The sequence below is a fragment of the Oncorhynchus gorbuscha genome, linkage group LG09, assembly GCF_021184085.1.
Source record: "Oncorhynchus gorbuscha isolate QuinsamMale2020 ecotype Even-year linkage group LG09, OgorEven_v1.0, whole genome shotgun sequence".
Taxonomy (NCBI): domain Eukaryota; kingdom Metazoa; phylum Chordata; class Actinopteri; order Salmoniformes; family Salmonidae; genus Oncorhynchus; species Oncorhynchus gorbuscha.
This window is the reverse complement of record NC_060181.1, coordinates 97,369,457-97,396,956: the sequence shown is the minus strand read 5'-3', so window position 1 is coordinate 97,396,956 and position 27,500 is coordinate 97,369,457. Positions and strand designations below refer to the sequence as shown.

At 46.8% G+C, this 27,500-nt stretch overlaps 1 protein-coding gene across 1 annotated transcript in view; it reads right to left on the bottom strand.

Moving 5' to 3' along the window:
• LOC124044484 (partitioning defective 3 homolog B-like) overlaps positions 1–27,500 on the bottom strand; it is a 249,262-nt gene that overhangs the window by 71,353 nt on the left and 150,409 nt on the right. The window contains 3 exon segments of the mRNA XM_046364112.1: positions 11,371–11,581; positions 27,221–27,295; positions 27,298–27,432. Of these exon segments, the coding sequence (XP_046220068.1) occupies positions 11,371–11,581; positions 27,221–27,295; positions 27,298–27,432 (421 nt within the window).

The window sequence follows — 27,500 nt, the reverse complement described above, 5'->3', positions numbered from 1 at the left end:
CTCACATTGTAGAGTCTCACATTGTAGAGTCTCACATTCTAGAGTCTCACATTCTAGAGTCTCACATTCTAGAGTCTCGCATTCTAGTCTCACATTCTAGAGTCTCACATTCTAGAGTCTCGCATTCTAGAGTCTCACATTCTAGAGTCTCACATTCTAGAGTCTCATATTGTAGAGTCTCACATTCTAGAGTCTCACATTCTAGAGTCTCACATTCTAGAGTCTCACATTCTAGAGTCTCGCATTCTAGAGTCTCGCATTCTAGAGTCTCACATTCTAGAGTCTCACATTCTGGAGTCTCATATTGTAGAGTCTCACCATATATTGTAGATGAAACTGTATTTTTATTTTAGTCTTACCCCCATTTTCCTGGTGTCCAATTGGTAGTTACAGTCTTGTCTCATCGCTGCAACTCCCATAAGGACTCGGGAGAGGCAAAGGTTGAGAGCTGTGCGTCCACCGAAACACGACACAACCAAGCCTTGACACAACGCGCATTCAACCCGGAAGCCAGCCGTACCAATGTGTTGGAGGAAACTCTGTGCACCTGGCAACCTTGGTTAGCGCACACTGCGCCCGGCCCGCCACAGGAGTCTCTAGTGCGCGATGAGACACAGCCTTAGAGTACTGAGACAGAGCCTGGGCTGGTACCCAGAGTCTCTAGTGACACAGCCTTAGAGTACTGAGACAGAGCCTGGGCTGGAACCCAGAGTCTCTAGTGACACAGCCTTAGAGTACTGAGACAGAGCCTGGGCTGGAACCCAGAGTCTCTAGTGACACAGCCTTAGAGTACTGAGACAGAGCCTGGGCTGGAACCCAGAGTCTCTAGTGACACAGCCTTAGAGTACTGAGCCACCCGGGAGGCCCCCTTGAAACTGTATTTTATGCAACTCTAGAGATCACAGTAATAACATGCCATTAAAGGGGTACCTAGGGATTTTGGCAATATACCCCAGAGTCAGATCAACTGGTGGAAACTAATGTAATGACTCTGTGTCCAGTATGAAGGAAGTTACAGGTCGTTTCATGAGCTAATGCTAACTAGCATTAGCATAATGACTGGCAGTCTATGTGTATCTGCTAGCATGCTCGAAAAAAAATCCAGAAATATTGCCAAAATCCAGAAATATCCCTTTAAGGCAACAAAATGGAAAAACTTTGTGAGAACTTGGAAAACAACTTCTAATTCACACTTCATAAACAGGAAATGACATGTTCCTTTCCTTATCACACCCTTGATGGCAATCAAGCAAAATACCACGATCACACATTCTAAGATACCATATGTTCTTTAGCGTGCCAGTCTGTGTGTGTGTGTACTTGTATATGTGTGCGTACGTACGTGTGTATTATGTGTGCATGCTTGCCTGCGCCTATGTGTCACTCAATCTCTCCCTGTGTGTGTGTGTGTGTGTGTGTGTGTGTGTGTGTGTGTGTGTGTGTGTGTGTGTGTGTGTGTGTGTGTGTGTGTGTGTGTGTGTGTGTGTGTGTGTGTGTGTGTGTGTGTGTGTGTGTGTGTGTGTGTGTGTGAAGGTAGAGTTCCATCTGTTAGGTAAATGTAAAACATCCTAAATGTTCTGCTGCACCACCAGGAGTCAATTCTACCTGTTACACACAGTACTGCTGCACCACCAGGAGTCAATACTACCTGTTACACACAGTACTGCTGCACCACCAGGAGTCAATACTACCTGTTACACACAGTACTGCTGCACCACCAGGAGTCAATACTACCTGTTACACACAGTACTGCTACACCACCAGGAGTCAATACTACCTGTTACACACAGTACTTCTGCACCACCAGGAGTCAATACTACCTGTTACACACAGTACTGATGCACCACCAGGAGTCAATACTACCTGTTACACACAGTACTGCTGCACCACCAGGAGTCAATACTACCTGTTACACACAGTACTGATGCACCACCAGGAGTCAATACTACCTGTTACACACAGTACTGATGCACCACCAGGAGTCAATGCTACCTGTTACACACAGTACTGATGCACCACCATGAGTCAATACTACCTGTTACACACAGTACTGATGCACCACCAGGAGTCAATACTACCTGTTACACACAGTACTGATGCACCACCAGGAGTCAATACTACCTGTTACACACAGTACTGATGCACCACCAGGAGTCAATACTACCTGTTACACACAGTACTGATGCATCACCAGGAGTCAATACTACCTGTTACACACAGTACTGATGCACCACCAGGAGTCAATTCTACCTGTTACACACAGTACTGCTGCACCACCAGGAGTCAATACTACCTGTTACACACAGTACTGCTGCACCACCAGGAGTCAATACTACCTGTTACACACAGTACTGCTGCACCATCAGGAGTCAATACTACCTGTTACACACAGTACTGATGCACCACCAGGAGTCAATACTACCTGTTACACACAGTACTGCTGCACCAGCAGGTACAGTACTGGGATACACTAATGTAAAACATAGGGCTGTTGCACATAGTGCAGATGGTCTAGCAAACTATAAGTTACACAGTTACCCACTGTGTTCTATAGGGCTGTTACCCACTGTGTTCTATAGGGATGTTACCCACTGTGTTCTATAGGGTTGTTACCCACTGTGTTCTATAAGGCTGTTACCCACTGTGTTCTATAGGGATGTTACCCACTGTGTTCTATAGGGCTGTTACCCACTGTGTTTTATAGGGCTGTTACCCACTGTGTTCTATAGGGCTGTTACCCACTGTGTTCTATAGGGCTGTTACCCACTGTGTTCTATAGGGCTGTTACCCACTGTGTCAGCCAGCAGTAGGTCATCATCCCAGCAGTATGTTATCCTCCCAGCAGTAGGTCATCATCCCATCAGTAGGTCATCCTCCCAGCAGTAGGTTATCCTCCCAGCAGTAGGTCATCCTCCCAGCAGTAGGTCATCCTCCCAGCAGTATGTTATCCTCCCAGCACTAGCTCATCCCCCCAGCAGTAGGTCATCCTCCCAGCAGTAGGTCATCCTCCCAGCAGTAGGTCATCCTCCCAGCAGTAGGTCATCATTCCTGCAGTAGGTTATCCTCCCAGCATTAGGTCATCCTCCCAGCAGTACGTCATCCTCCCAGCAGTAGGTCATCCTCCCAGCAGTAGGTCATCCTCCCATCAGTAAGTCATCATCCCATCAGTAGGTCATCATCCTTGCAGAAGGTCATCATCCTTGCAGTAGATCATCTTCCCAGCAGTAGGTCATCATCCCATCAGTAGGTCATCATCCCAGTAGTAGGTCATCATCCCATCAGTAGGTCATTCACCCAGGAGTAGGTCATCATCCCATCAGTAGGTTATCCTCCCAGGAGTAGGTTATCCACCCAGGAGTTGGTCATCCTCCCAGCAGTAGGTTATCCACCCAGCAGTAGGTCATCCTCCCAGCAGTAGGTTATCCTCCCAGCAGTAGGTTATCCACCCAGGAGTTGGTCATCCCATCAGTAGGTCATCATCCCAGCAGTAGGTTATCCTCCCAGCAGTAGGTTATACTTCCAGCAGTAGTTTATCCTCCCAGCAGTAGGTTGTCCACCCAGGAGTAGGTTATCCCATCAGTAGTTTATCCTCCCAGCAGTAGGTTGTCCACCCAGGAGTAGGTCATCCCAGCAGTAGTTTATCCTCCCAGCAGTAGGTTATCCCAGCAGTAGGTTATCCTCCCGGCAGTAGGTTATCCTCCCAGCAGTAGGTTATCCTTCCAGCAGTAGGTTATCCACCCAAGAGTAGGTCATCCCATCAGTAGGTCATCATCCCAGCAGTAGTTTATCCTCCCAGCAGTAGCTCATAGAGGGACTAGCTGCAAGTCAGGTGATTTCCCCAGTGCATTAGGAGCCAAATAGACCAAAGGGAGAGAGGCAGAACAAGGCGTGAGGGTGTGGAAATACACCCAATCATCAGACAGACATTGTTTCCTCCCAGTTAATACATATGGTTCAGAACTACAGGGGAGAGTAAGGAGAGAGAGAGGAGAGTGGAGAGGAGAGGAGAGGTGAGGAGAGGAGAGGAGAGGAGAGGAGAGGAGAGGAGAGGAGAGGAGAGGAGAGGGAGAGGAGAGGAGGAGAGGAGAGAAGAGAGAGGAGAGGAGAGAGAGGAGAGGAGGAGAGATGAGATAGAGGAGAGAGAGACTGGATAGAGAGAGAGAGAGAGGAGAGAGGAGAGGAGTGGAGAGAGAAGAGTGGAGAGAGAAGAGTGGAGAGAGAGGGGAGATAGAGGAGAGGTGTGAAGAGAGGAGAGGAGTGGAGAGAGATGAGATAGAGGAGAGAGTATAGGACTGGATAGAGAGGAGAGGAGTGGAGAGGAGAGAGAGAGATATATGAGAGGAGTGGAAGGAGATGAGTGGAGAGAGAAAGAGATAGAGGAGTGGAGATGGGAGAGGAGTGGAGATGGGAGTACTGCCTCATCAACACACACATGATCTGCCTGAAGATAGCGTCACTCTGGAAAGGAACACTAAATTAATATGTCCTGACTGTGTGTCAGATGAGGAGAGGAGATGGAGGGAGAAGGGAAGGGAAGGGGGGATGGAGGGAGAAGGGAAGGAGGGGATGGAGGGAAGATGGGATGGAGGGAGAAGGGAAGGAGGGAAGATGGGGTGGAGGGAGAAGGGGTGGAGGGAGAAGGGAAGGAGGGAAGATGGGATGGAGGGAGAAGGGAAGGAGGGAAGATGGGGTGGAGGGGAGAAGGGGTGGAGGAATAAGGGAAGGAGGGGATGGATGGGAGATGGGATAGAGGGAAGATGGGATGGAGGGAAGAGGGGTAGTGGGGTGAGACAGGGATGCAGCTTAAGCCCCACCCTCTTCAACACATATATATATATATATCAACGAATTGGCGCGGGCACTAGAAAAGTCTGCAGCACCCGGCCTCACCCTACTAGAATCTGGAGTCAAATGTCTACTGTTTGCTGATGACCTGGTGCTTCTGTCCCCAACCAAGGAGGGCCTACAGCAGCACCTAGATCTTCTGCACAGATTCTGTTAGACCTGGGCCCTGACAGTAAATCTCAGTAAGACCAAAATAATGGTGTTCCAAAAAAGGTCCAGTCACCAGGACCACAAATACAAATTCCATCTAGACACTGTTGCCCTAGAGCACACAAAAATGATACATACCTTGGCCTAAACATCAGCGCCACAGGTAACTTCCACAAAGCTGTGAACGATCTGAGAGACAAGGCAAGAAGGGCATTCTATGCCATCAAAAGGAACATACATTTCAACATACCAATTAGGATTTGGCTAAAAATACTTGAATCAGTCATAGAGCCCATTGCCCTTTATGGTTGTGAGGTCTGGGGTCCGCTCACCAACGAAGACTTCACAAAATGGGAAAACACCAAATTGAGACTATGCATACAGAATTCTGCAAAAATATCCTCCGTGTACAACGTAGAACACCAAATAATGCAGGCAGAGCATAATTAGGCCGATACCCACTAATTATCAAAATCCAGAAAAGAGCCGTTAAATTCTACAACCACCTAAAAGGAAGCGATTCCCAAACCTTCCATAACAAAGCCATCACCTACAGAGAGATGAACCTGGAGAAGAGTCCCCCTAAGCAAGCTGGTCCTGGGGCTCTGTTCACACACCCTACAGAGCCCCAGGACAACAGCACAATCAGACCCAACCAAATCATGAGAAAACAAAAAGATAATTACTTAACACATTGGAAAGAATTAACAAAAAAACAGAGCAAACTAGAATGCTATTTGGCCCTAAACAGAGAGTACACAGTGGCAGAATACCTGACCACTGTGACTGACCCAAAATTAAGGAAAGCTTTGACTATGTACAGACTCAGTGAGCATAGCCTTGCTATTGAGAAAGGCCGCCGTAGGCAGACATGGCTCTCAAGAGAAGACAGGCTATGTGCTCACTGCCCACAAAATGAGGTGGAAACTGAGCTGCACTTCCTAACCTCCTGTCCAATGTATGACCATATTAGAGAGACAGATTTCCCTCAGATTACACAGATCCACAACGAATTTGAAAACAAATCCAATTTTGATAAACTCCCATATCTACTGGGTGAAATTCCACAGTGTTCCATCACAGCAGCAAGATTTGTGACCTGTTGCCACGAGAAAAGGGCAACCAGTGAAGAACAAACACCATTGTAAATACAACCCATATTTATGCTTATTTATTTTCCCTTGTGTTCTTTAACCATTTGTACATTGTTAAAAAACTGTATATATATATATATATATATATATATATAGATAATATTACATTTGTAATGTCTTTATTGTTTTGAAATTCATGTATGTGTAATGTTTACTGTTAATTTTTATTGTTTATTTCACTTTTGTATATTATCTACCTCACTTGCTTTGGCAATGATAACATATGTTTCCCAGGCCAATAAAGCCCCTTGAATTGGATTGAATTGAGAGGGAGGGAGGACATGAGAAGTAAATGAGGGACAGAGAGAGGGGGGGGAGGTTAATATGGTCCTTCATGGTCCATAGGCAGGAGAACAGGAGTTTATAAAATGATGGTAATAGACCACTAGTATGGTAATATACCACTAGTATGGTAATAGACCACCAGTATGGTAATAGACCACTAGTATGGTAATAGACCACTAGTATGGTAATAGACCACTAGTATGGTAATAGACCACCAGTATGGTAATAGACCACTAGTATGGTGATAGACCACTAGTATGGTAATAGACCACTAGTATGGTAATAGTATGGTAATAGACCACTAGTATGGTAATAGACCACTAGTATGGTAATAGACCACTAGTATGGTAATAGTATGGTAATAGACCACTAGTATGGTAATAGTATGGTAATAGACCACTAGTATGGTAATGGAGCACTAGTATGGTAATAGACCACCAGTATGGTAATAGAGCACTAGTATGGTAATAGACCACCAGTATGGTAATAGACCACTAGTATGGTAATAGACCACTAGTATGGTAATAGACCACTAGTATGGTAATAGACCACTAGTATGGTAATAGACCACTAGTATGGTAATAGTATGGTAATAGGTCCCTCCTTAATCCCTGCTGTGTCCCTCCTTAATCCCTGCTGTGTCCCTCCTTAATCCCTGCTGTGTCCCTGCTGTGTCCCTCCTTAATCCCTGCTGTGTCCCTCCTTAATCCCTGCTGTGTCCCTGCTGTGTCCCTCCTTAATCCCTGCTGTGTCCCTCCTGTGTCCCTCCTTAATCCCTGCTGTGTCCCTCCTTAATCCCTGCTGTGTCCCTCCTGTGTCCCTCCTTAATCCCTGCTGTGTCCCTGCTGTGTCACTCCTTAATCCCTGATGTCTCCCTCCTGTGTCCCTCCTTAATCCCTGCTGTGTCCCTCATTAATCCCTGCTGTGTCCCTCCTGTGTCCCTCCTTAATCCCTGCTATGTCCCTGCTGTGTCCCTCCTTAATCCATGCTGTGTCCCTCCTGTGTCCCTCCTTAATCCCTCCTTAATCCCTGCTGTGTCCCTCCTTAATCCCTGCTGTGTCCCTCCTTAATCCCTGCTGTGTCCCTCCTTAATCCCTGCTGTGTCCCTCCTTAATCCCTGCTGTGTCCCTGCTGTGTCCCTCCTTAATCCCTGCTGTGTCCCTGCTGTGTCCCTCCTTAATCCCTGCTGTGTCCCTGCTGTGTCCCTCCTTAATCCCTGCTGTGTCCCTGCTGTGTCCCTGCTGTGTCCCTCCTTAATCCCTGCTGTGTCCCTGCTGTGTCCCTGCTGTGTCCCTCCTTAATCCCTGCTGTGTCCCTGCTGTGTCCCTGCTGTGTCCCTGCTGTGTCCCTGCTGTGTCCCTGCTGTGTCCCTGCCTCCTTCCTTCCCTCTTCTGTTAAGTACCATTCCATTAAAAACACTGTCTCTCTGTGACCTTTCAGTGGGTCGCCCCGTCACCACAGAGAAGGTTAGTGCATAAAACACTGTCTCTTCTGAACAACAAGGCTGCATTCTAATGAGGGGTCCAAGACAGGCAGAGTGGGATCTGCAGAGGGCCACTCCCCATCTCTCTCTCTCTCATGGACCACAGGGAGAAGGAGGAGACAGGCAGAGTGGGATCTGCAGAGGGCCACTCCCCATCTCTCTCTCTCTCATGGACCACAGGGAGGAGCAGGAGGAGACAGGCAGAGTGGGATCTGCAGAGGGCCACTCCCCATCTCTCTCTCTCATGGACCACAGGGAGGAGCAGGAGGAGACAGGCAGAGTGGGATCTGCAGAGGGCCACTCCCCATCTCTCTCTCTCATGGACCACAGGGAGGAGCAGGAGGAGACAGGCAGAGTGGGATCTGCAGAGGGCCACTCCCCATCTCTCTCTCTCATGGACCACAGGGAGGAGCAGGAGGAGACAGGCAGAGTGGGATCTGCAGAGGGCCACTCCCCATCTCTCTCTGATCAAGATTAGACAAAACGAGAGCCTGCAGGACTTGCTTTGTGGAGTGTGGTGTCAAAAAGCAGAGCAGATCTCTTTATTATGGACAGACCTTTCCCCATCTTTTACATCTTTACAACCATTGAATCTATATAAGGTTCCACTAGAGTCTAATCTTGATTATTGTCCAGTCAAGTTCTGCAGGCTCTAGTTTGGTCTAATCTTGATTATTGTCCTGTCAAGTTCTGCAGGCTCTAGTTTGGTCTAATCTTGATTATTGTCCAGTCAAGTCCTGCAGACTCTAGTTTGGTCTAATCTTGATTATTGTCCAGTCAAGTCCTGCAGACTCTAGTTTGGTCTAATCTTGATTATTGTGGTCAAGTTCTGCAGGCTCTGTTTGGTCTAATCTTGATTATTGTCCAGTCAAGTTCTGCAGGCTCTAGTTTGTCTAATCTTGATTATTGTCCAGTCAAGTTCTGCAGGCTCTAGTTTGGTCTAATCTTGATTATTGTCCAGTCAAGTTCTGCAGGCTCTAGTTTAATCTAATCTTGATTATTGTCCAGTCAAGTTCTGCAGGCTCTGTTTAATCTAATCTTGATTATTGTCCAGTCAAGTTCTGCAGGCTCTAGTTTAATCTAATCTTGATTATTGTCCAGTCAAGTCTGTAGACTCTAGTTTGGTCTAATCTTGATTATTGTCCAGTCAAGTCCTGCAGACTCTGTTTGGTCTAATCTTGATTATTGTCCAGTCAAGTTCTGCAGGCTCTAGTTTGGGGAATCTTGATTATTGTCCAGTCAAGTTCTGCAGGCTCTGTTTAATCTAATCTTGATTATTGTCCAGTCAAGTTCTGCAGGCTCTAGTTTAATCTAATCTTGATTATTGTCCAGTCAAGTCCTGGAGACTCTGTTTGTCTAATCTTGATTATTGTCCAGTCTGTCCTGCAGGCTCTAGTTTAATCTAATCTTGATTATTGTCCAGATCAAGTCCTGCAGGCTCTAGTTTGGTCTAATCTTGATTATTGTCCAGTCAAGTTCTGCAGGCTCTGTTTGGTCTAATCTTGATTATTGGGGTCAAGTTCTGCAGGCTCTAGTTTGGTCTAATCTTGATTATTGTCCAGTCAAGTTCTGCAGGCTCTAGTTTGGTCTAATCTTGATTATTGTCCAGTCAAGTTCTGCAGGCTCTGTTTGGTCTAATGGGGAGATTATTGTCCAGTCAAGTTCTGCAGGCTCTAGTTTGGTCTAATCTTGATTATTGTCCAGATTCTGGGGCTCTAGTTTGGTCTAATCTTGATTATTGTCCAGTCAAGTTCTGCAGGCTCTAGTTTGGTCTAATCTTGATTATTGTCTAGTCAAGTCCTGCAGACTCTAGTTTGGTCTAATCTTGATTATTGTCCAGTCAAGTTCTGCAGGCTCTAGTTTAATCTAATCTTGATTATTGTCCAGTCAAGTTCTGCAGGCTCTAGTTTGGTCTAATCTTGATTATTGTCCAGTCAAGTTCTGCAGACTCTAGTTTAATCTAATCTTGATTATTGTCCAGTCAAGTTCTGCAGACTCTAGTTTAATCTAATCTTGATTATTGTCCAGTGCTAAAAAAAACAGTGGTTTCAAAAAACAGAGTCGAGTGCTGCTAAGAAAGACCTAGTTAATCTGCAGCTGGTCCAGAACAGAGCGGCACGTCATTGTAATCAGAGGACTGATATAAATACTATGCTGCCAGTCTCTCTTGGCAAAGAGGAGAGACTGACTGCATCACTTCTTGTTTTTATAAGAAACATTAATGTGTTGAAAATCCCAAAATGTTTGTATAGTCAATTTACACACAGCTCTGACACACACACTTATCCCACCAGACATGCCACCAGGGGTCTTTTCACAGTCCCCAGGTCCAGAACAAATTCAAGATAAACGTACAGTATTATATAGAGTCCTTATTGCATGGAACTTCCTTCTATCTCATATTGCTAAAAAAAACAGCAAACCTGGTTTCAAAAAACAGAGAAAGCAACACCTCTGAAGCACAACGCCTCTCCCCTATTGGACTAAACTATTATAGTTTGTGTGTATGTATTGGTATATAGGCTACGTGTGTGCCATTTTTTAAATGTATGTAGTTCTGTCCTTGAGCTGTTCTTGTCCATTAATGTTCCGTATTATGTTTCATGTGGAACCCCAGGAAGAGTAGCTGCTGCTTTTGCAACAGTTAATGGAGATCCTCATAAAATACATGGCAAAAACATGAATGGACATGACAGTCCTTACTGAAGACATGAATGGACATGACAGTCCTTACTGAAGACATGAATGGACATGGCAGTCCTTACTGAAGACATGAATGGACATGACAGTCCTTACTGAAGACATGAATGGACATGGCAGTCCTTACTGAAGACATGAATGGACATGGCAGTCCTTACTGAAGACATGAATGGACATGGCAGTCCTTACTGAAGACATGAATGGACATGGCAGTCCTTATTGAAGACATGAATGGACATGGCAGTCCTTATTGAAGACATGAATGGACATGACAGTCCTTACTGAAGACATGAATGGACATGGCAGTCCTTACTGAAGACATGAATGGACATGACAGTCCTTACTGAAGACATGAATGGACATGACAGTCCTTACTGAAGACATGAATGGACATGGCAGTCCTTACTGAAGACATGCATGGACATGTCAGTCCTTACTGAAGACATGAATGGACATGACAGTCCTTACTGAAGACATGAATGGACATGACAGTCCTTATTGAAGACATGAATGGACATGACAGTCCTTACTGAAGACATGAATGGACATGACAGTCCTTACTGAAGACATGAATGGACATGGCAGTCCTTACTGAAGACATGAATGGACATGACAGTCCTTACTGAAGACATGAATGGACATGACAGTCCTTACTGAAGACATGAATGGACATGACAGTCCTTACTGAAGACATGAATGGACATGACAGTCCTTACTGAAGACACTAATGGACACGACAGGAAATGGCCTCACCTCAGTAAACCAAAACCTTTCTTCTTCTTGGCCTTCTTGTCTGACTCGTCCACGTCCTCCGTTATCTTCTTTCCTTTGCTGTTGGACTGCTTCTCTTTCTTCGTTCCTTTGGCCTTCTTCTTCTTGTCTTGCCTCTCCTCTTCCCCCACGCCCTGGCGAGAGGAGCCGCTGGCAGGGGTGTCCCTTCCTGAACTCTGGTCTGACAGGTCATCTGGAGAGGAGAGACACACAGACAGTTAACCCGGTACCCCCTGTATATTGACTCTGTACCGGTACCCTCTGTATATTGACTCTGTACTGGTACCTCCTGTATATTGACTCAGTACCGGTACACCCTGTATATAGCCTCCACATTGACTCTGTACCGGTACCCCCTGTATATAGCCTCCACATTGACTCTGTACCGGTACCCCCTGTATATAGCCTCCACATTGACTCTGTACCGGTACCCCCTGTATATAGCCTCCACATTGACTCTGTACCGGTACCCTCTGTATATAGCCTCCACATTGACTCAGTACCGGTACACCCTGTATATAGCCTCCACATTGACTCTGTACCGGTACCCTCTGTATATAGCCTCCACATTGACTCTGTACCGGTACCCCCTGTATATAGCCTCCACATTGACTCTGTACCGGTCTGTACCGGTACCCCTGTATATAGCCTCCACATTGACTCTGTACCGGTACCCTCTGTATATAGCCTCCACATTGACTCTGTACCGGTACCCCCTGTATATAGCCTCCACATTGACTCTGTACCGGTACCCCTGTATATAGCCTCCACATTGACTCTGTACCGGTACCCCCTGTATATAGCCTCCACATTGACTCTGTACCGGTACCCTCTGTATATAGCCTCCACATTGACTCTGTACCGGTACCCCCTGTATATAGCCTCCACATTGACTCTGTACCGGTACCCCCTGTATATAGCCTCCACATTGACTCTGTACCGGTACCCCCTGTATATAGTCTCCACATTGACTCTGTACCGATACCCCTGTATATAGTCTCCACATTGACTCTGTACCAGTACCCCCTGTATATAGCCTCCACATTGACTCTGTACCGGTACCCCCTGTATATAGCCTCCACATTGACTCTGTACCGGTACCCCCTGTATATAACCTCCACATTGACTCTGTACCGGTACCCCCTGTATATAGTCTCCACATTGACTCTGTACTGTAAAGGGTATATAGTAGTGATATGAGATAGGAGATAGCACTGTAAAGGGTATATAGTAGTGATATGAGATAGGAGATAGCACTGTAAAGGGTATAGAGTAGTGATAAGAGATAGGAGATAGCACTGTAAAGGGTATAGAGTAGTGATATGAGATAGGAGATAGCACTGTAAAGGGTATATAGTAGTGATATGAGATAGGAGATAGCACTGTAAAGGGTATAGAGTAGTGATATGAGATAGGAGATAGCACTGTAAAGGGTATAGAGTAGTGATATGAGATAGGAGATAGCACTGTAAAGGGTATATAGTAGTGATATGAGATATAGAGGATAGGAGAGATAGCACTGTAAAGGGTATATAGTAGTGATAAAGGGTATAAAGAGATAGGAGATAGCACTGTAAAGGGTATAGAGTAGTGATAGGAGATAGCACTGTAAAGGGTATAGAGTAGTGATAGGAGATAGTACTGTAAATGGTATAGAGTAGTGATAGGATATAGGAGATAGTACTGTAAAGGGTATAGAGTAGTGATAGGAGATAGCACTGTAAAGGGTATAGAGAAGTGATAGGAGATAGCACTGTAAAGGGTATAGAGAAGTGATAGGATATAGTACTGTAAAGGGTATAGAGTAGTGATATGAGATAGGAGATAGCACTGTAAAGGGTATAGGGTAGTGATAGGAGATAGTACTGTAAAGGGTATAGAGTAGTGATATGATATAGGAGATAGTACTATAAAGGGTATAGAGTAGTGATAGGAGATAGTACTGTAAAGGGTATAGAGTAGTGATAGGAGATAGGAGATAGCACTGTAAAGGATATATAGAGAAGTGATAGGAGATAGGAGATAGTACTGTAAAGGGTATAGAGAAGTGATAGGAGATGGCAATGTAAAGGGTATAGAGTAGTGATAGGAGATAGCACTGTAAAGGGTATAGAGTAGTGATAAGAGATAGGAGATAGCACTGTAAAGGGTATAGAGTAGTGATAGGAGATAGCACTGTAAAGGGTATAGAGTAGTGATAGGAGATAGCACTGTAAAGGGTATAGAGTAGTGATAAGAGATAGGAGATAGCACTGTAAAGGGTATAGAGTAGTGATATGAGATAGGAGATAGCACTGTAAAGGGTATATAGTAGTGATATGAGATAGGAGATAGCACTGTAAAGGGTATAGAGAAGTGATAGGAGTTAGTACTGTAAAGGGTATAGAGTAGTGATAGGAGATAGGAGATAGCACTGTAAAGGGTATAGAGTAGTGATATGAGATAGGAGATAGCACTGTAAAGGGTATATAGTAGTGATATGAGATAGGAGATAGCACTGTAAAGGGTATATAGTAGTGATATATGAGATAGGAGATAGCACTGTAAAGGGTATATAGTAGTGATAGGAGATAGCACTGTAAAATGGTATAGAGTAGTGATAGGAGATAGTACTGTAAATGGTATAGAGTAGTGATAGGATATAGGATATAGTACTGTAAAGGGTATAGAGTAGTGATAGGAGATAGCACTGTAAAGGGTATAGAGAAGTGATAGGAGATAGCACTGTAAAGGGTATAGAGAAGTGATAGGATATAGTAAATGTAAAGGGTGATAGAGATAGTGATATGAAATGGTATAGAGTGATAGGAGATAGCACTGTAAAGGGTATAGAGTAGTGATAGGAGATAGTACTGTAAAGGGTATAGAGTAGTGATAGGATATAGGAGATAGTACTGTAAAGGGTATAGAGTAGTGATAGGATATAGGAGATAGTACTGTAAAGGGTATAGAGTAGTGATAGGAGATAGGAGATAGTACTGTAAAGGGTATAGAGTTGTGATAGGAGATAGGAGATAGCACTGTAAAGGATATATAGAGAAGTGATAGGAGATAGGAGATAGTACTGTAAAGGGTATAGAGAAGTGATAGGAGATGGCAATGTAAAGGGTATAGAGTAGTGATAGGAGATAGGAGATAGCACTGTAAAGGGTATAGAGTAGTGATAAGAGATAGGAGATAGCACTGTAAAGGGTATAGAGTAGTGATAGGAGATATCACTGTAAAGGGTATAGAGTAGTGATAGGAGATATCACTGTAAAGGGTATAGAGTAGTGATAGGAGATAGGAGATAGCACTGTAAAGGGTATAGAGTAGTGATAGGAGATAGCACTGTAAAGGGTATAGAGTAGTGATAGGAGATAGCACTGTAAAGGGTATAGAGTAGTGATAGGAGATATGAGATAGCACTGTAAAGGGTATAGAGTAGTGATAGGAGACAGCACTGTAAAGGGTATAGAGTAGTGATAGGAGATATCACTGTAAAGGGTATAGAGTAGTGATAGGAGATAGGATATAGCACTGTAAAGGGTATAGAGTAGTGATATGAGATAGGAGATAGCACTGTAAAGGGTATAGAGTAGTGATAGGAGATAGGAGATAGCACTGTAAAGGGTATAGAGTAGTGATAGGAGATAGCACTGTAAAGGGTATAGAGTAGTGATAGGAGATAGGACTAGCACTTAAAGGGTATAGAGTAGTGATAGGAGATATGAGATAGCACTGTAAAGGGTATAGAGTAGTGATAGGAGACAGCACTGTAAAGGGTATAGAGTAGTGATAGGAGATATCACTGTAAAGGGTATAGAGTAGTGATAGGAGATAGGATATAGCACTGTAAAGGGTATAGAGTAGTGATATGAGATAGGAGATAGCACTGTAAAGGGTATAGAGTAGTGATAGGAGATAGGAGATAGCACTGTAAAGGGTATAGAGTAGTGATAGGAGATAGGAGATAGTACTGTAAATGGTATAGAGTAGTGATAGGAGATAGTACTGTAAATATAGAGGTATAGAGTAGTGATAGGATATAGTAGTGAGATAGTACTGTAAATGGTATAGAGTAGTGATAGGATATAGTACTGTAAATTGTATAGAGTAGTGATAGGAGATAGGAGATAGTACTGTAAATGGTATAGAGTAGTGATAGGAGATAGGAGATAGTACTGTAAATGGTATAGAGTAGTGATAGGAGATAGGAGATAGTACTGTAAATGGTATAGAGTAGTGATAGGAGATATGAGATAGTACTGTAAATGGTATAGAGTAGTGATTGGAGATAGTACTGTAAATGGTATAGAGTAGTGATAGGAGATAGGAGATAGCACTGTAAAGGGTATAGAGTAGTGATAGGAGATAGGAGATAGCACTGTAAAGGGTATAGAGTAGTGATAGGAGATAGCACTGTAAAGGGTATAGAGTAGTGATAGGAGATATGAGATAGTACTGTAAATGGTATAGAGTAGTGATAGGAGATAGTACTGTAAATGGTATAGAGTAGTGATAGGAGATAGGAGATAGCACTGTAAAGGGTATAGAGTAGTGATAGGAGATAGGAGATAGCACTGTAAAGGGTATAGAGTAGTGATAGGAGATAGCACTGCAAAGGGTATAGAGTAGTGATAGGAGATATGAGATAGTACTGTAAATGGTATAGAGTAGTAATAGGAGATAGTACAGTAAATGGTATAGAGTAGTGATAGGAGACCCCCCTCTCCTCTCCATGCTTTGTGTCCTTGGGATTAATTTACGTTGAGCTGCAGTGCGTGTAGAACAAAAAGCATGTTCTGATGCATATTAGAGTGTTTCTCTCGCTGAACGGTCCTCTGTGGATCTACTGTGTTAATGAACAATACCAGCTTTGCCGTGACCAATTCACAACTCTAACTTCTGTTGGAATTAATGTGTGCCATGGGGAGAGAGACTGTAAATGGTATAGAGAGAGATAGGAGAGAGGAGATAGACAGAGACAGAGAGAGTGAGAGAGAGGAGATAGAGGGTAGAGACAGAGACAGGGAGAGAGTAGATGATAGAGAGAGAGATATGAGATAGTACTGTAAATGGTATAGAGTAGTGATAGGAGAGAGAGAGAGACTGTAAATGGTAGACAGAGAGACAGAGAGATAGAGAAAGGGTATAGAGAGTGATAGGAGATAGGAGATAGCACTGTAAAGAGTATAGAGTAGTGAGGAGACAGAGATACAGAGAGAAAGAGAGACAGAGAGAGAGAGGGGAGAGAGAGAGACAGAGACATAGAGACATAGAGAGAGACAGCGAGAGGTGAGGAGATAGAGGGAAATGGTATAGAGAGAGAGACAGAGATAGACTGTAAATGGTATAGAGAGTGATAGAGATAGTACAGTAAATGAGAGAGAGATAGAGAGATATAGGAGATAGTACTGTAAATGGTATAGAGAGTGATAGGAGAGAGTACTGTAAATGAGTATAGAGTAGTGATAGAGAGAGAGATAGGAGATAGAGAAATGAGAGAGAGAGAGAGAGAGAGAGAGGAGATAGTACTGTAAATGGTATAGAGAGAGAGAGAGAGAGAGAGAGAGAGACTGTAAATGAGAGAGAGAGAGAGAGAGAGAGAGAGAGAATGTCAGCAGAGGAGCTTGTCTGTCATGAAACATGGTGTGTTTTAACATGACTGCTCTACAGGGAATGAGTGTGGCCTGAATGTATGGAGTTATCTCTCTCATTCAGACGCTAGGCTTCTTCTGTTTAGCTTTAAAACCCCTATTTCACCAAGCAACAAACTCCCACATGACAGCGAGAGAAAGAGAGAGAGAGAAGAGAGACAGAGAGAGAGACAGAGAGACAGAGAGAGAGAGAGAGGGGAGAGAGAGAGAGAGAGAGAGAGAGAGAGAGAGACAGAGAGAGAGACAGAGAGACAGAGAGAAACAGAGAGCTGAGAGAGAGAGAGAGAGAGAGAGATGTTCTGAGAGAGAGAGAGAGAGAGAGACGGAGAGAGAGTGTTAATGAGAGACAGAGAGAGAGACAGAGAGACAGAGAGAGAGAGAGAGAGAGAGAGAGAGAGAGAGAGAGAGAGAGAGAGAGAGAGAGAGAGAGAGACAGAGAGAAACAGAGAGAGAGAGAGAGAGACAGAGAGAGACAGAGAGAAACAGAGAGGGAGAGAGAGAGAGAGGTGTGAGACAGAGAGAGAGAATGAGAGAGACCTGAGAGAGAGTTAGATTCAGAGAGAGAGAGAGAAACAGAGAGAGAGAGAGAGAGACAGAGAGAGAGACAGAGAGAGAGACAGAGAGACAGAGAGAAACAGAGAGAGAGACAGAGAGACAGAGAGAAACAGAGAGGGGAGAGAGAAGTTCTTTATTTCTGACCTGATTTTCCAGTTGGAGAAGAGAATGGATATAATATTCTGTTACATGGTGGTCTACGGTATGGATGAAACACATGCCCACCATGAGCCAGATAGACCTCAGAGAGACTCAGAGAGACAGGGTGACAGCCAGACAGACTTCAGAGTGACTCAGAGAGACAGGGTGACAGACCTCAGAGAGACAGGGTGACAGACCTCAGAGAGACAGGGTGACAGCCAGACAGACCTCAGAGAGACAGGGTGACAGCCAGACAGACCTCAGACAGCCAGACAGACCTCAGAGAGACTCAGAGACTCAGAGAGACAGGGTGACAGCCAGACAGACCTCAGACAGCCAGACAGACCTCAGAGAGACTCAGAGACTCAGAGAGACAGGGTGACAGCCAGACAGACCTCAGAGAGACTCAGAGAGACAGGGTGACAGACCTCAGAGAGACAGGGTGACATCCAGACAGACCTCAGAGAGACTCAGAGAGACAGGGTGACAGACCTCAGAGAGACAGGGTGACAGCCAAACAGACCTCAGAGAGACTCAGAGAGACAGGGTGACAGCCAGACAGACCTCGGAGACTCATAGACAGAGTGACAGCCAGACAGACCTCAGAGAGACAGGGTGACAGCCAGACAGACCTCAGAGAGACTCAGAGAGACAGGGTGACAGACCTCAGAGAGACAGGGTGACATCCAGACAGACCTCAGAGAGACTCAGAGAGACAGGGTGACAGACCTCAGAGAGACAGGGTGACAGCCAAACAGACCTCAGAGAGACTCAGAGAGACAGGGTGACAGCCAGACAGACCTCAGACAGCCAAACAGACCTCAGAGAGACCTCAGAGAGACTCAGAGAGACAGGGTGACAGCCAGACAGACCTCAGAGAGACTCAGAGAGACAGGGTGACAGCCATACAGACCTCAGAGAGACAGGGTGACAGCCAGACATACCTCAGAGAGACTCAGAGAGACAGGGTGACAGCCAGACAGACCTCAGAGTGACAGGGTGACAGGGTGACAGCCAGACAGACCTCAGAGAGAGAGGGTGACAGCCAGACATACCTCAGAGAGACTCATAGAGACAGGGTGACAGCCAGACAGACCTCAGAGAGACTCAGGGAGACAGGGTGACAGCCAGACAGACCTCAGAGAGACAGGGTGACAGCCAGACAGACCGCAGAGAGACTCATAGACACAGGGTGACAGCCAGACAGACCTCAGAGAGACTCAGGGAGACAGGGTGACAGCCAGACAGACTTCAGAGAGACAGGGTGACAGCCAGACAGACCTCAGAGAGACTCAGGGAGACAGGGTGACAGCCAGACAGACCTCAGAGAGACTCATAGACAGGGTGACAACCAGACAGACCTCAGAGAGACTCAGAGAGACAGGGTGACAGCCAGACAGACTTCAGAGAGACTCAGAGAGACAGGGTGACAGCCAGACAGACCTCAGAGAGACTCAGAGAGACAGGGTGACAGCCAGACAGACCTCAGAGAGACTCAGACAGACAGACCTCAGAGAGACTCAGAGAAACAGGGTGACATCCAGACAGACCTCAGAGAGACTCAGAGAGACAGGGTGACAGCCAGACAGACAGAACTCAGAGAGACTCAGAGAGACAGGGTGACAGCCAGACAGACCTCGGAGACTCATAGACAGGGTGACAGCCAGACATACCTCAGAGAGACAGGGTGACATCCAGACAGACCTCAGAGAGACTCAGAGAGACAGGGTGACAGCCAGACAGACAGACCTTAGAGAGACTCAGAGAGACAGGGTGACAGCCAGACAGACCTCGGAGACTCATAGACAGGGTGACAACCAGACAGACCTCAGAGAGACTCAGAGAGACAGGGTGACAGCCAGACAGACTTCAGAGAGACTCAGGGAGACAGGGTGACAGCCAGACAGGCCTCAGAGAGACAGGGTGACAGACAGACAGACCTCAGAGAGACAGGGTGACAGCCAGACAGACCTCAGAGAGACAGGGTGACAGACAGACAGACCTCAGAGAGACAGGGTGACAGCCAGACAGACCTCGGAGACTCATAGACAGAGTGACAGCCAGACAGACCTCAGAGAGACAGGGTGACAGCCAGACAGACCTCAGAGAGACTCAGGGAGACAGGGTGACAGCCAGACAGACCTCGGAGACTCATAGACAGGGTGACATCCAGACAGACCTCAGAGAGACTCAGAGAGACACGGTGACAGCCAGACAGACAGACCTCAGAGAGACTCAGAGAGACAGGGTGACAGCCAGACAGACCTCGGAGACTCATAGACAGGGTGACAGCCAGACAGACCTCAGAGAGACAGGGTGACATCCAGACAGACCTCAGAGAGACTCAGAGAGACAGGGTGACAGCCAGACAGACTTCAGAGAGACTCAGGGAGACAGGGTGACAGCCAGACAGGCCTCAGAGAGACAGGGTGACAGACAGACAGACCTCAGAGAGACAGGGTGACAGCCAGACAGACCTCAGAGAGACAGGGTGACAGACAGACAGACCTCAGAGAGACAGGGTGACAGCCAGACAGACCTCGGAGACTCATAGACAGAGTGACAGCCAGACAGACCTCAGAGAGACAGGGTGACAGCCAGACAGACCTCAGAGAGACTCAGGGAGACAGGGTGACAGCCAGACAGACCTCAGGAGACTCAGGACAGGGTGACATCCAGACAGACCTCAGAGAGACTCAGAGAGACACGGTGACAGCCAGACAGACAGACCTCAGAGAGACTCAGAGAGACAGGGTGACAGCCAGACAGACCTCGGAGACTCATAGACAGGGTGACAGCCAGACAGACCTCAGAGAGACAGGGTGACATCCAGACAGACCTCAGAGAGACTCAGAGAGACAGGGTGACAGCCAGACAGACAGACCTTAGAGAGACTCAGAGAGACAGGGTGACAGCCAGACAGACCTCGGAGACTCATAGACAGGGTGACATCCAGACAGACCTCAGAGAGACTCAGAGAGACACGGTGACAGCCAGACAGACAGACCTCAGAGAGACTCAGAGAGACAGGGTGACAGCCAGACAGACCTCGGAGACTCATAGACAGGGTGACAGCCAGACAGACCTCAGAGAGACAGGGTGACATCCAGACAGACCTCAGAGAGACTCAGAGACAGGGTGACAGCCAGACAGACAGACCTTAGAGAGACTCAGAGAGACAGGGTGACAGCCAGACAGACTTCAGAGAGACTCAGGGAGACAGGGTGACAGCCAGACAGACCTCAGAGAGACTCAGGGAGACAGGGTGACAGCCAGACAGACCTCGGAGACTCAGCCAGACAGACCTAGACTCAGGGGGTGACATCCAGACAGACCTCAGAGAGACTCAGAGAGACAGGGTGACAGCCAGACAGACAGACCTCAGAGAGACTCAGAGAGACAGGGTGACAGCCAGACAGACTTCAGAGAGACTCATAGACAGGGTGACAGCCAGACAGACCTCAGAGACTCAGAGAGACAGGGTGACAGCCAGACATACCTCAGAGAGACTCAGAGAGACAGGGTGACAGCCAGACATGGGGTAGAGGTGAATAAAGGACCACATTGATCGTTCACTCCACACTACTCTTTTCCCTGCAGCCTTGTGACTCAGCCTCTCAGACTCACTGTGGACGTCATGGCCAGTAACAGATGGTCATGCTCCCTGTCACTCAGACAGTCCATCTCTCTCTCTCTCTCTCTCTCTCTCTCTCTCTCTCTCTCCTCTCTCTCTCATCTCTCTCTCTCAATCAGACTCTCTCAATCTCTCTCTCTCTCTCCAGACAATCTCTCTCTCTCTCTCAATCTCTCAGGGTCTCACTCTCTCTCTCAGACCTCTCAGAGACTCAGAGAGACAGGGTCTCTCTCAATCTCTCTCTCAATCTCTCAATCTCTCTCTCCAATCTCTCTCTCTCAAGACTCAGAGACAATCTGACTCTCCAGACTCTCTCTCTCTCTCTGTCTCTCTCTCAATCTATCTCTCTCAACCTCTCTCTCTCTCAATCTCTCTCTCTCTCTCTCTCTCTCTGACAGCCAGACTCTCTCTCTGTCTCTCTCTCTCTCTCTCTCAATCTCTCTCAATCTCTCTCCCTCCCTTCCACCCGGAGACTCATCCCCTCCATCCCAGCCCTCAGACCTCAGAGATCTATCTGTCTCCAGACTCTCCTCAGAGATCTATCTGTCTCTCTCTCAGATCTATCCGTCTCTCTCTCTCTCAGGTTTTTCATCTCTCTCAATCTCTCTCTCTCCCTCCCGCTCTCCCCCGCCATCTCCATCTCTCCATCTCTCCCTCTCTCTCAGCCAGACTCCTCGTTCTCTCTCATCTACAGCACCACCGCCCCACACCCACCCCCCAAAAGAAGAAAAATCAATCGCCAGGCCATAAAATGATTTCAGCCATTATTAGTGTGAGGATTTAGCTGGCTGCCAAGAGGAGGAAGACCAACTGTTGGTGTCAGTCTGAAGTAGTGAAAGTGTTTTGATCAGTGTTGTACTGGCCAAGGAAGTTTGCTACTTATGTTGGGTTTTGGGGCTTTGTCTCACATCAGATGGCGTCACTCCTCCGCCATGTTTATCCCTGAACCGATATGTCTTGTTGGATGTGGAACTCTACTAAAGCAGAAATGTTTAGATTTTACTCATCCGCCTAACACTGTCTCTAACCACTAGGCTACCTGTCTCTAACCACTAGGCTACCTGTCTGTAACCACTAGGCTACCTGTCTCTGACCACTAGGATACCTGTCTCTGACCACTAGGATACCTGTCTCTAACCACTAGGCTACCTGTCTCTAACCACTAGGCTACCTGTCTCTAACCACTAGGCTACCTGTCTGTAACCACTAGGCTACCTGTCTCTGACCACTAGGATACCTGTCTCAACCACTAGGCTACCTGTCTCTGACCATTAGGCTACCTGTCTCTAACCACTAGGCTACCTGTCTGTAACCACTAGGCTACCTGTCTGTATCATAGACCACGAGGCTACCTGTCTCTGACCATTGACAGCTACCTGTCTCTGACCACTCAGGTCACCTGTCTCTAACCACTAGGTCACCGGTCTCTAACCACTAGGCTACCTACACCTAACCACTAGGCTACCTGTCTCAACCACTAGACTACCTGTCTCTAACCACTAGGCTACAGTCAGACAACCACTAGGCTACCTGTCTCTGACCACTAGGATACCTGTCTCTAACCACTAGGCTACCTGTCTCTGACCAGAGGCTACCTGTCTCCAACCACTAGGCTACCTGTCTGTAACCACTAGGCTACCTGTCTGTAACCACGAGGCTACCTGTCTCTGACCATTAAGACTACCTGTCTCTGACCACTAGGTCACCTGTCTCTAACCACTAGGTCACCGGTCTCTAACCACTAGGCTACCTACACTAACCACTAGGCTACCTGTCTCTAACCACTAGGCTACCTGTCTCTAACCACTAGGTCACCTGTCTCTAACCACTAGGCTACCTACACTAACCACTAGGTCACCTGTCTCTAACCACTAGGCTACCTGTCTCTAACCACTAGGTCACCTGTCTCTAACCACTAGGCTACCTGTCTCTAACCACTAGGCTACCTGCTCTAACCACTAGACTACCTGTCTCTGACCACTAGGCTACCTGTCTCTAACCACTAGGCTATCTGTCTCTAACCACTAGGCTACCTACCTGCTTTAACCACTAGGTCACCTGTCTCTAACCACTAGGTCACCTGTCTCTGACCACTAGGCCACCTGTCTCTAACCACTAGGCTTCCTGTCTCTAACCACTAGGTCACATGTCTCTAACCACTAGGTCACCTGTCTCTAACCACTAGGCTTCCTGTCTCTAACCACTAGGATACCTGTCTCTAACCACAAGGCTACCTGTCTCTAACCACTAGGTCACATGTCTCTAACCACTAGGTCACATGTCTCTAACCACTAGGCTTCCTGTCTCTAACCACTAGGATACCTGTCTCTAACCACAAGGCTACCTGTCTCTAACCACTAGGATACCTGTCTCTAACCACGAGGCTACCTGTCTCTAACCACTAGGTCACCTGTCTCTAACCACTAGGCTACCTGTCTCTAACCACTAGGCTACCTGTCTCTAACCACTAGGCTACCTGTCTCTAACCACTAGGTCACCTGTCTCTAACCACTAGGCTACCTACACCAACCACTAGGTCACCTGTCTCTAACCACTAGGCTACCTGTCTTAACCACTAGGTCACCTGTCTCTAACCACTAGGCTACCTGTCTCTAACCACTAGGCTACCTGCTCTAACCACTAGACTACCTGTCTCTGACCACTAGGCTACCTGTCCTAACCACTAGGCTACCTGTCTCTAACCACTAGGTCACCTGTCTCTAACCACTAGGTCACCTGTCTCTAACCACTAGGCTACCTGTCTCTAACCACTAGGCTACCTGCTCTAACCACTAGACTACCTGTCTCTGACCACTAGGCTACCTGTCTCTGACCACTAGGATACCTGTCTCTGACCACTAGGATACCTGTCTCTAACCACTAGGCTACCTGTCTCTAACCACTAGGCTACCTGTCTGTAACCACTAGGCTACCTGTCTCTGACCACTAGGATACCTGTCTCTGACCACTAGGATACCTGTCTCTAACCACTAGGCTACCTGTCTCTAACCACTAGGCTACCTGTCTCTAACCACTAGGCTACCTGTCTGTAACCACTAGGCTACCTGTCTCTGACCACTAGGATACCTGTCTCTAACCACTAGGCTACCTGTCTCTGACCATTAGGCTACCTGTCTCTAACCACTAGGCTACCTGTCTGTAACCACTAGGCTACCTGTCTGTAACCACGAGGCTACCTGTCTCTGACCATTAAGCTACCTGTCTCTGACCACTAGGTCACCTGTCTCTAACCACTAGGTCACCTGGTCTCTAACCACTAGGCTACCTACACTAACCACTAGGCTACCTGTCTCTAACCACTAGGCTACCTGTCTCTAACCACTAGGTCACCTGTCTCTAACCACTAGGCTACCTACACTAACCACTAGGTCACCTGTCTCTAACCACTAGGCTACCTGTCTCTAACCACTAGGTCACCTGTCTCTAACCACTAGGCTACCTGTCTCTAACCACTAGGCTACCTGCTCTAACCACTAGACTACCTGTCTCTGACCACTAGGCTACCTGTCTCTAACCACTAGGCTATCTGTCTCTAACCACTAGGCTACCTACCTGCTTCAACCACTAGGTCACCTGTCTCTAACCACTAGGTCACCTGTCTCTGACCACTAGGCCACCTGTCTCTAACCACTAGGCTTCCTGTCTCTAACCACTAGGTCACATGTCTCTAACCACTAGGTCACCTGTCTCTAACCACTAGGCTTCCTGTCTCTAACCACTAGGATACCTGTCTCTAACCACAAGGCTACCTGTCTCTAACCACTAGGATACCTGTCTCTAACCACGAGGCTACCTGTCTCTAACCACTAGGTCACCTGTCTCTAACCACTAGGCTACCTGTCTCTAACCACTAGGCTACCTGTCTCTAACCACTAGGCTACCTGTCTCTAACCACTAGGTCACCTGTCTCTAACCACTAGGCTACCTACACTAACCACTAGGTCACCTGTCTCTAACCACTAGGCTACCTGTCTCTAACCACTAGGTCACCTGTCTCTAACCACTAGGCTACCTGTCTCTAACCACTAGGCTACCTGCTCTAACCACTAGACTACCTGTCTCTGACCACTAGGCTACCTGTCTCTAACCACTAGGCTACCTGTCTCTAACCACTAGGTCACCTGTCTCTAACCACTAGGTCACCTGTCTCTAACCACTAGGCTACCTGTCTCTAACCACTAGGCTACCTGCTCTAACCACTAGACTACCTGTCTCTGACCACTAGGCTACCTGTCTCTAACCACTAGGCTACCTTCTCTAACCACTAGGCTACCTGTCTCTAACCACTAGGCTACTTGTCTCTAACCACTAGGCTACCTGTCTCTGACCACTAGGCCACCTGTCTCTAACCACTAGGCTACCTGTCTCTAACCACTAGGCTACCTGTCTCTAACCACTAGGTCACCTGTCTCTAACCACTAGGCTACCTGTCTCTAACCACTAGGTCACCTGTCTCTAACCACTAGGTCACCTGTCTCTAACCACTAGGTCACCTGTCTCTAACCACTAGGCTACCTGTCTCTAACCACTAGGCTACCTGTCTCTAACCACTAGGCTACCTGTCTCTAACCACTAGGTGCATCCAACATGTGCGAAAGCCGTCCAGCCACCGGTGTAGAAAAGATCAACATGCCACTCTGAGTTTCCCCAGTTTCTTACGTAGGCTGGCGACCTGCGTGATCAAGGAAGCCTCATCAAGCCTGTAATCCTCAGCAATCAAACAACTACAGCATTGGAACTCTGGGTGATCCGGTTTGTCCCCAAAACAAAGTGTAGTAGATACATCTCCTACAGCTCTAGAACTATTTACATCCCCTACAGCTCTAGAACTATTTACATCCCCTACAGCTCTAGAACTATTTACATCTCCTACAGCTCTAGAACTATTTACATCTCCTACAGCTCTAGAACTATTTACATCTACATCTCCATCTACAGCTCTAGAACTATTTACATCCCCTACAGCTCTAGAACTATTTACATCTCCTACAGCTCTAGAACTATTTACATCCCCTACAGCTCTAGAACTATTTACATCCCTACAGCTCTAGAACTATTTACATCCCCTACAGCTCTAGAACTATTTACATCCCCTACATCTCTAGAACTATTTACATCCCCTACAGCTCTAGAACTATTTACATCCCCTACAGCTCTAGAACTATTTACATCTACAGCTCTAGAACTATTTACATCTCCTACAGCTCTAGAACTATTTACATCCCCTACAGCTCTAGAACTATTTACATCTCCTACAGCTCTAGAACTATTTACATCTACAGCTCTAGAACTATTTACATCCCCTACAGCTCTAGAACTATTTACATCTACAGCTCTAGAACTATTTACATCCCCAGACAAAGAGGACTTCAGTGGAAAACTCCTCTGGGACCAACTTCGTTAGCTTGATGGCTAGCAGCTTAGAGAATCTGTCAGGTTTCAACCTGTCTGTTAAGCGGGATACCGGGACAAGAAATAGTGGTCCTTGCTGTTAAAAGCTAAATCCACGCAAACAAACAAAGATTGGTTATTGTTTTAGTTCAAATAACCAACCGAGTGATTCCCGCAGCTACGCACTCCGATGGCGTCAAGCTGCAGTTATACTGCATTCTGGGACTTAAATGTTAGAACACATCACATTTGTAGCTATCCCATAGATCCCCCCCCAACCCCCCCGCCCCCCATCATTTTGTGGACAGTGGACACATATCCTGCCTTCTGTGTCCTGTCGTCAGTCGTTGAGACAGGTTAAGTGTTGGAAGGTTAGAGGGTTGGTGCGCGAGAGGGAGTATGTGTGTGTGTGTGTGTGTGTGTGTGTCTCTCTCTATCTCTGATATCTTACCATCATCTTCATCAGCTGGTCCGTCGTAAGATTTGTCAATGGCCGCTCTGAAGCTCTCGTTGCAGCCCCTCCCCTGACCATGTGGGGGCGTGGCCTGTGAAAGGGGAGGGGCTCAGTCTTCCTGACCTCTGACATGGCCGTCTGCAGACTCTCCAGAGAACTGGACTTCTTCAAACCCAAGGTAGGACCAAGGTCCACGGCCGGGGAGGGCTCTGAGGACGGGAGAGGGAGACAGGTTAGGGACCTGGGCAGGAGAGCCCTCTGAGGGGGACAGTAGAGG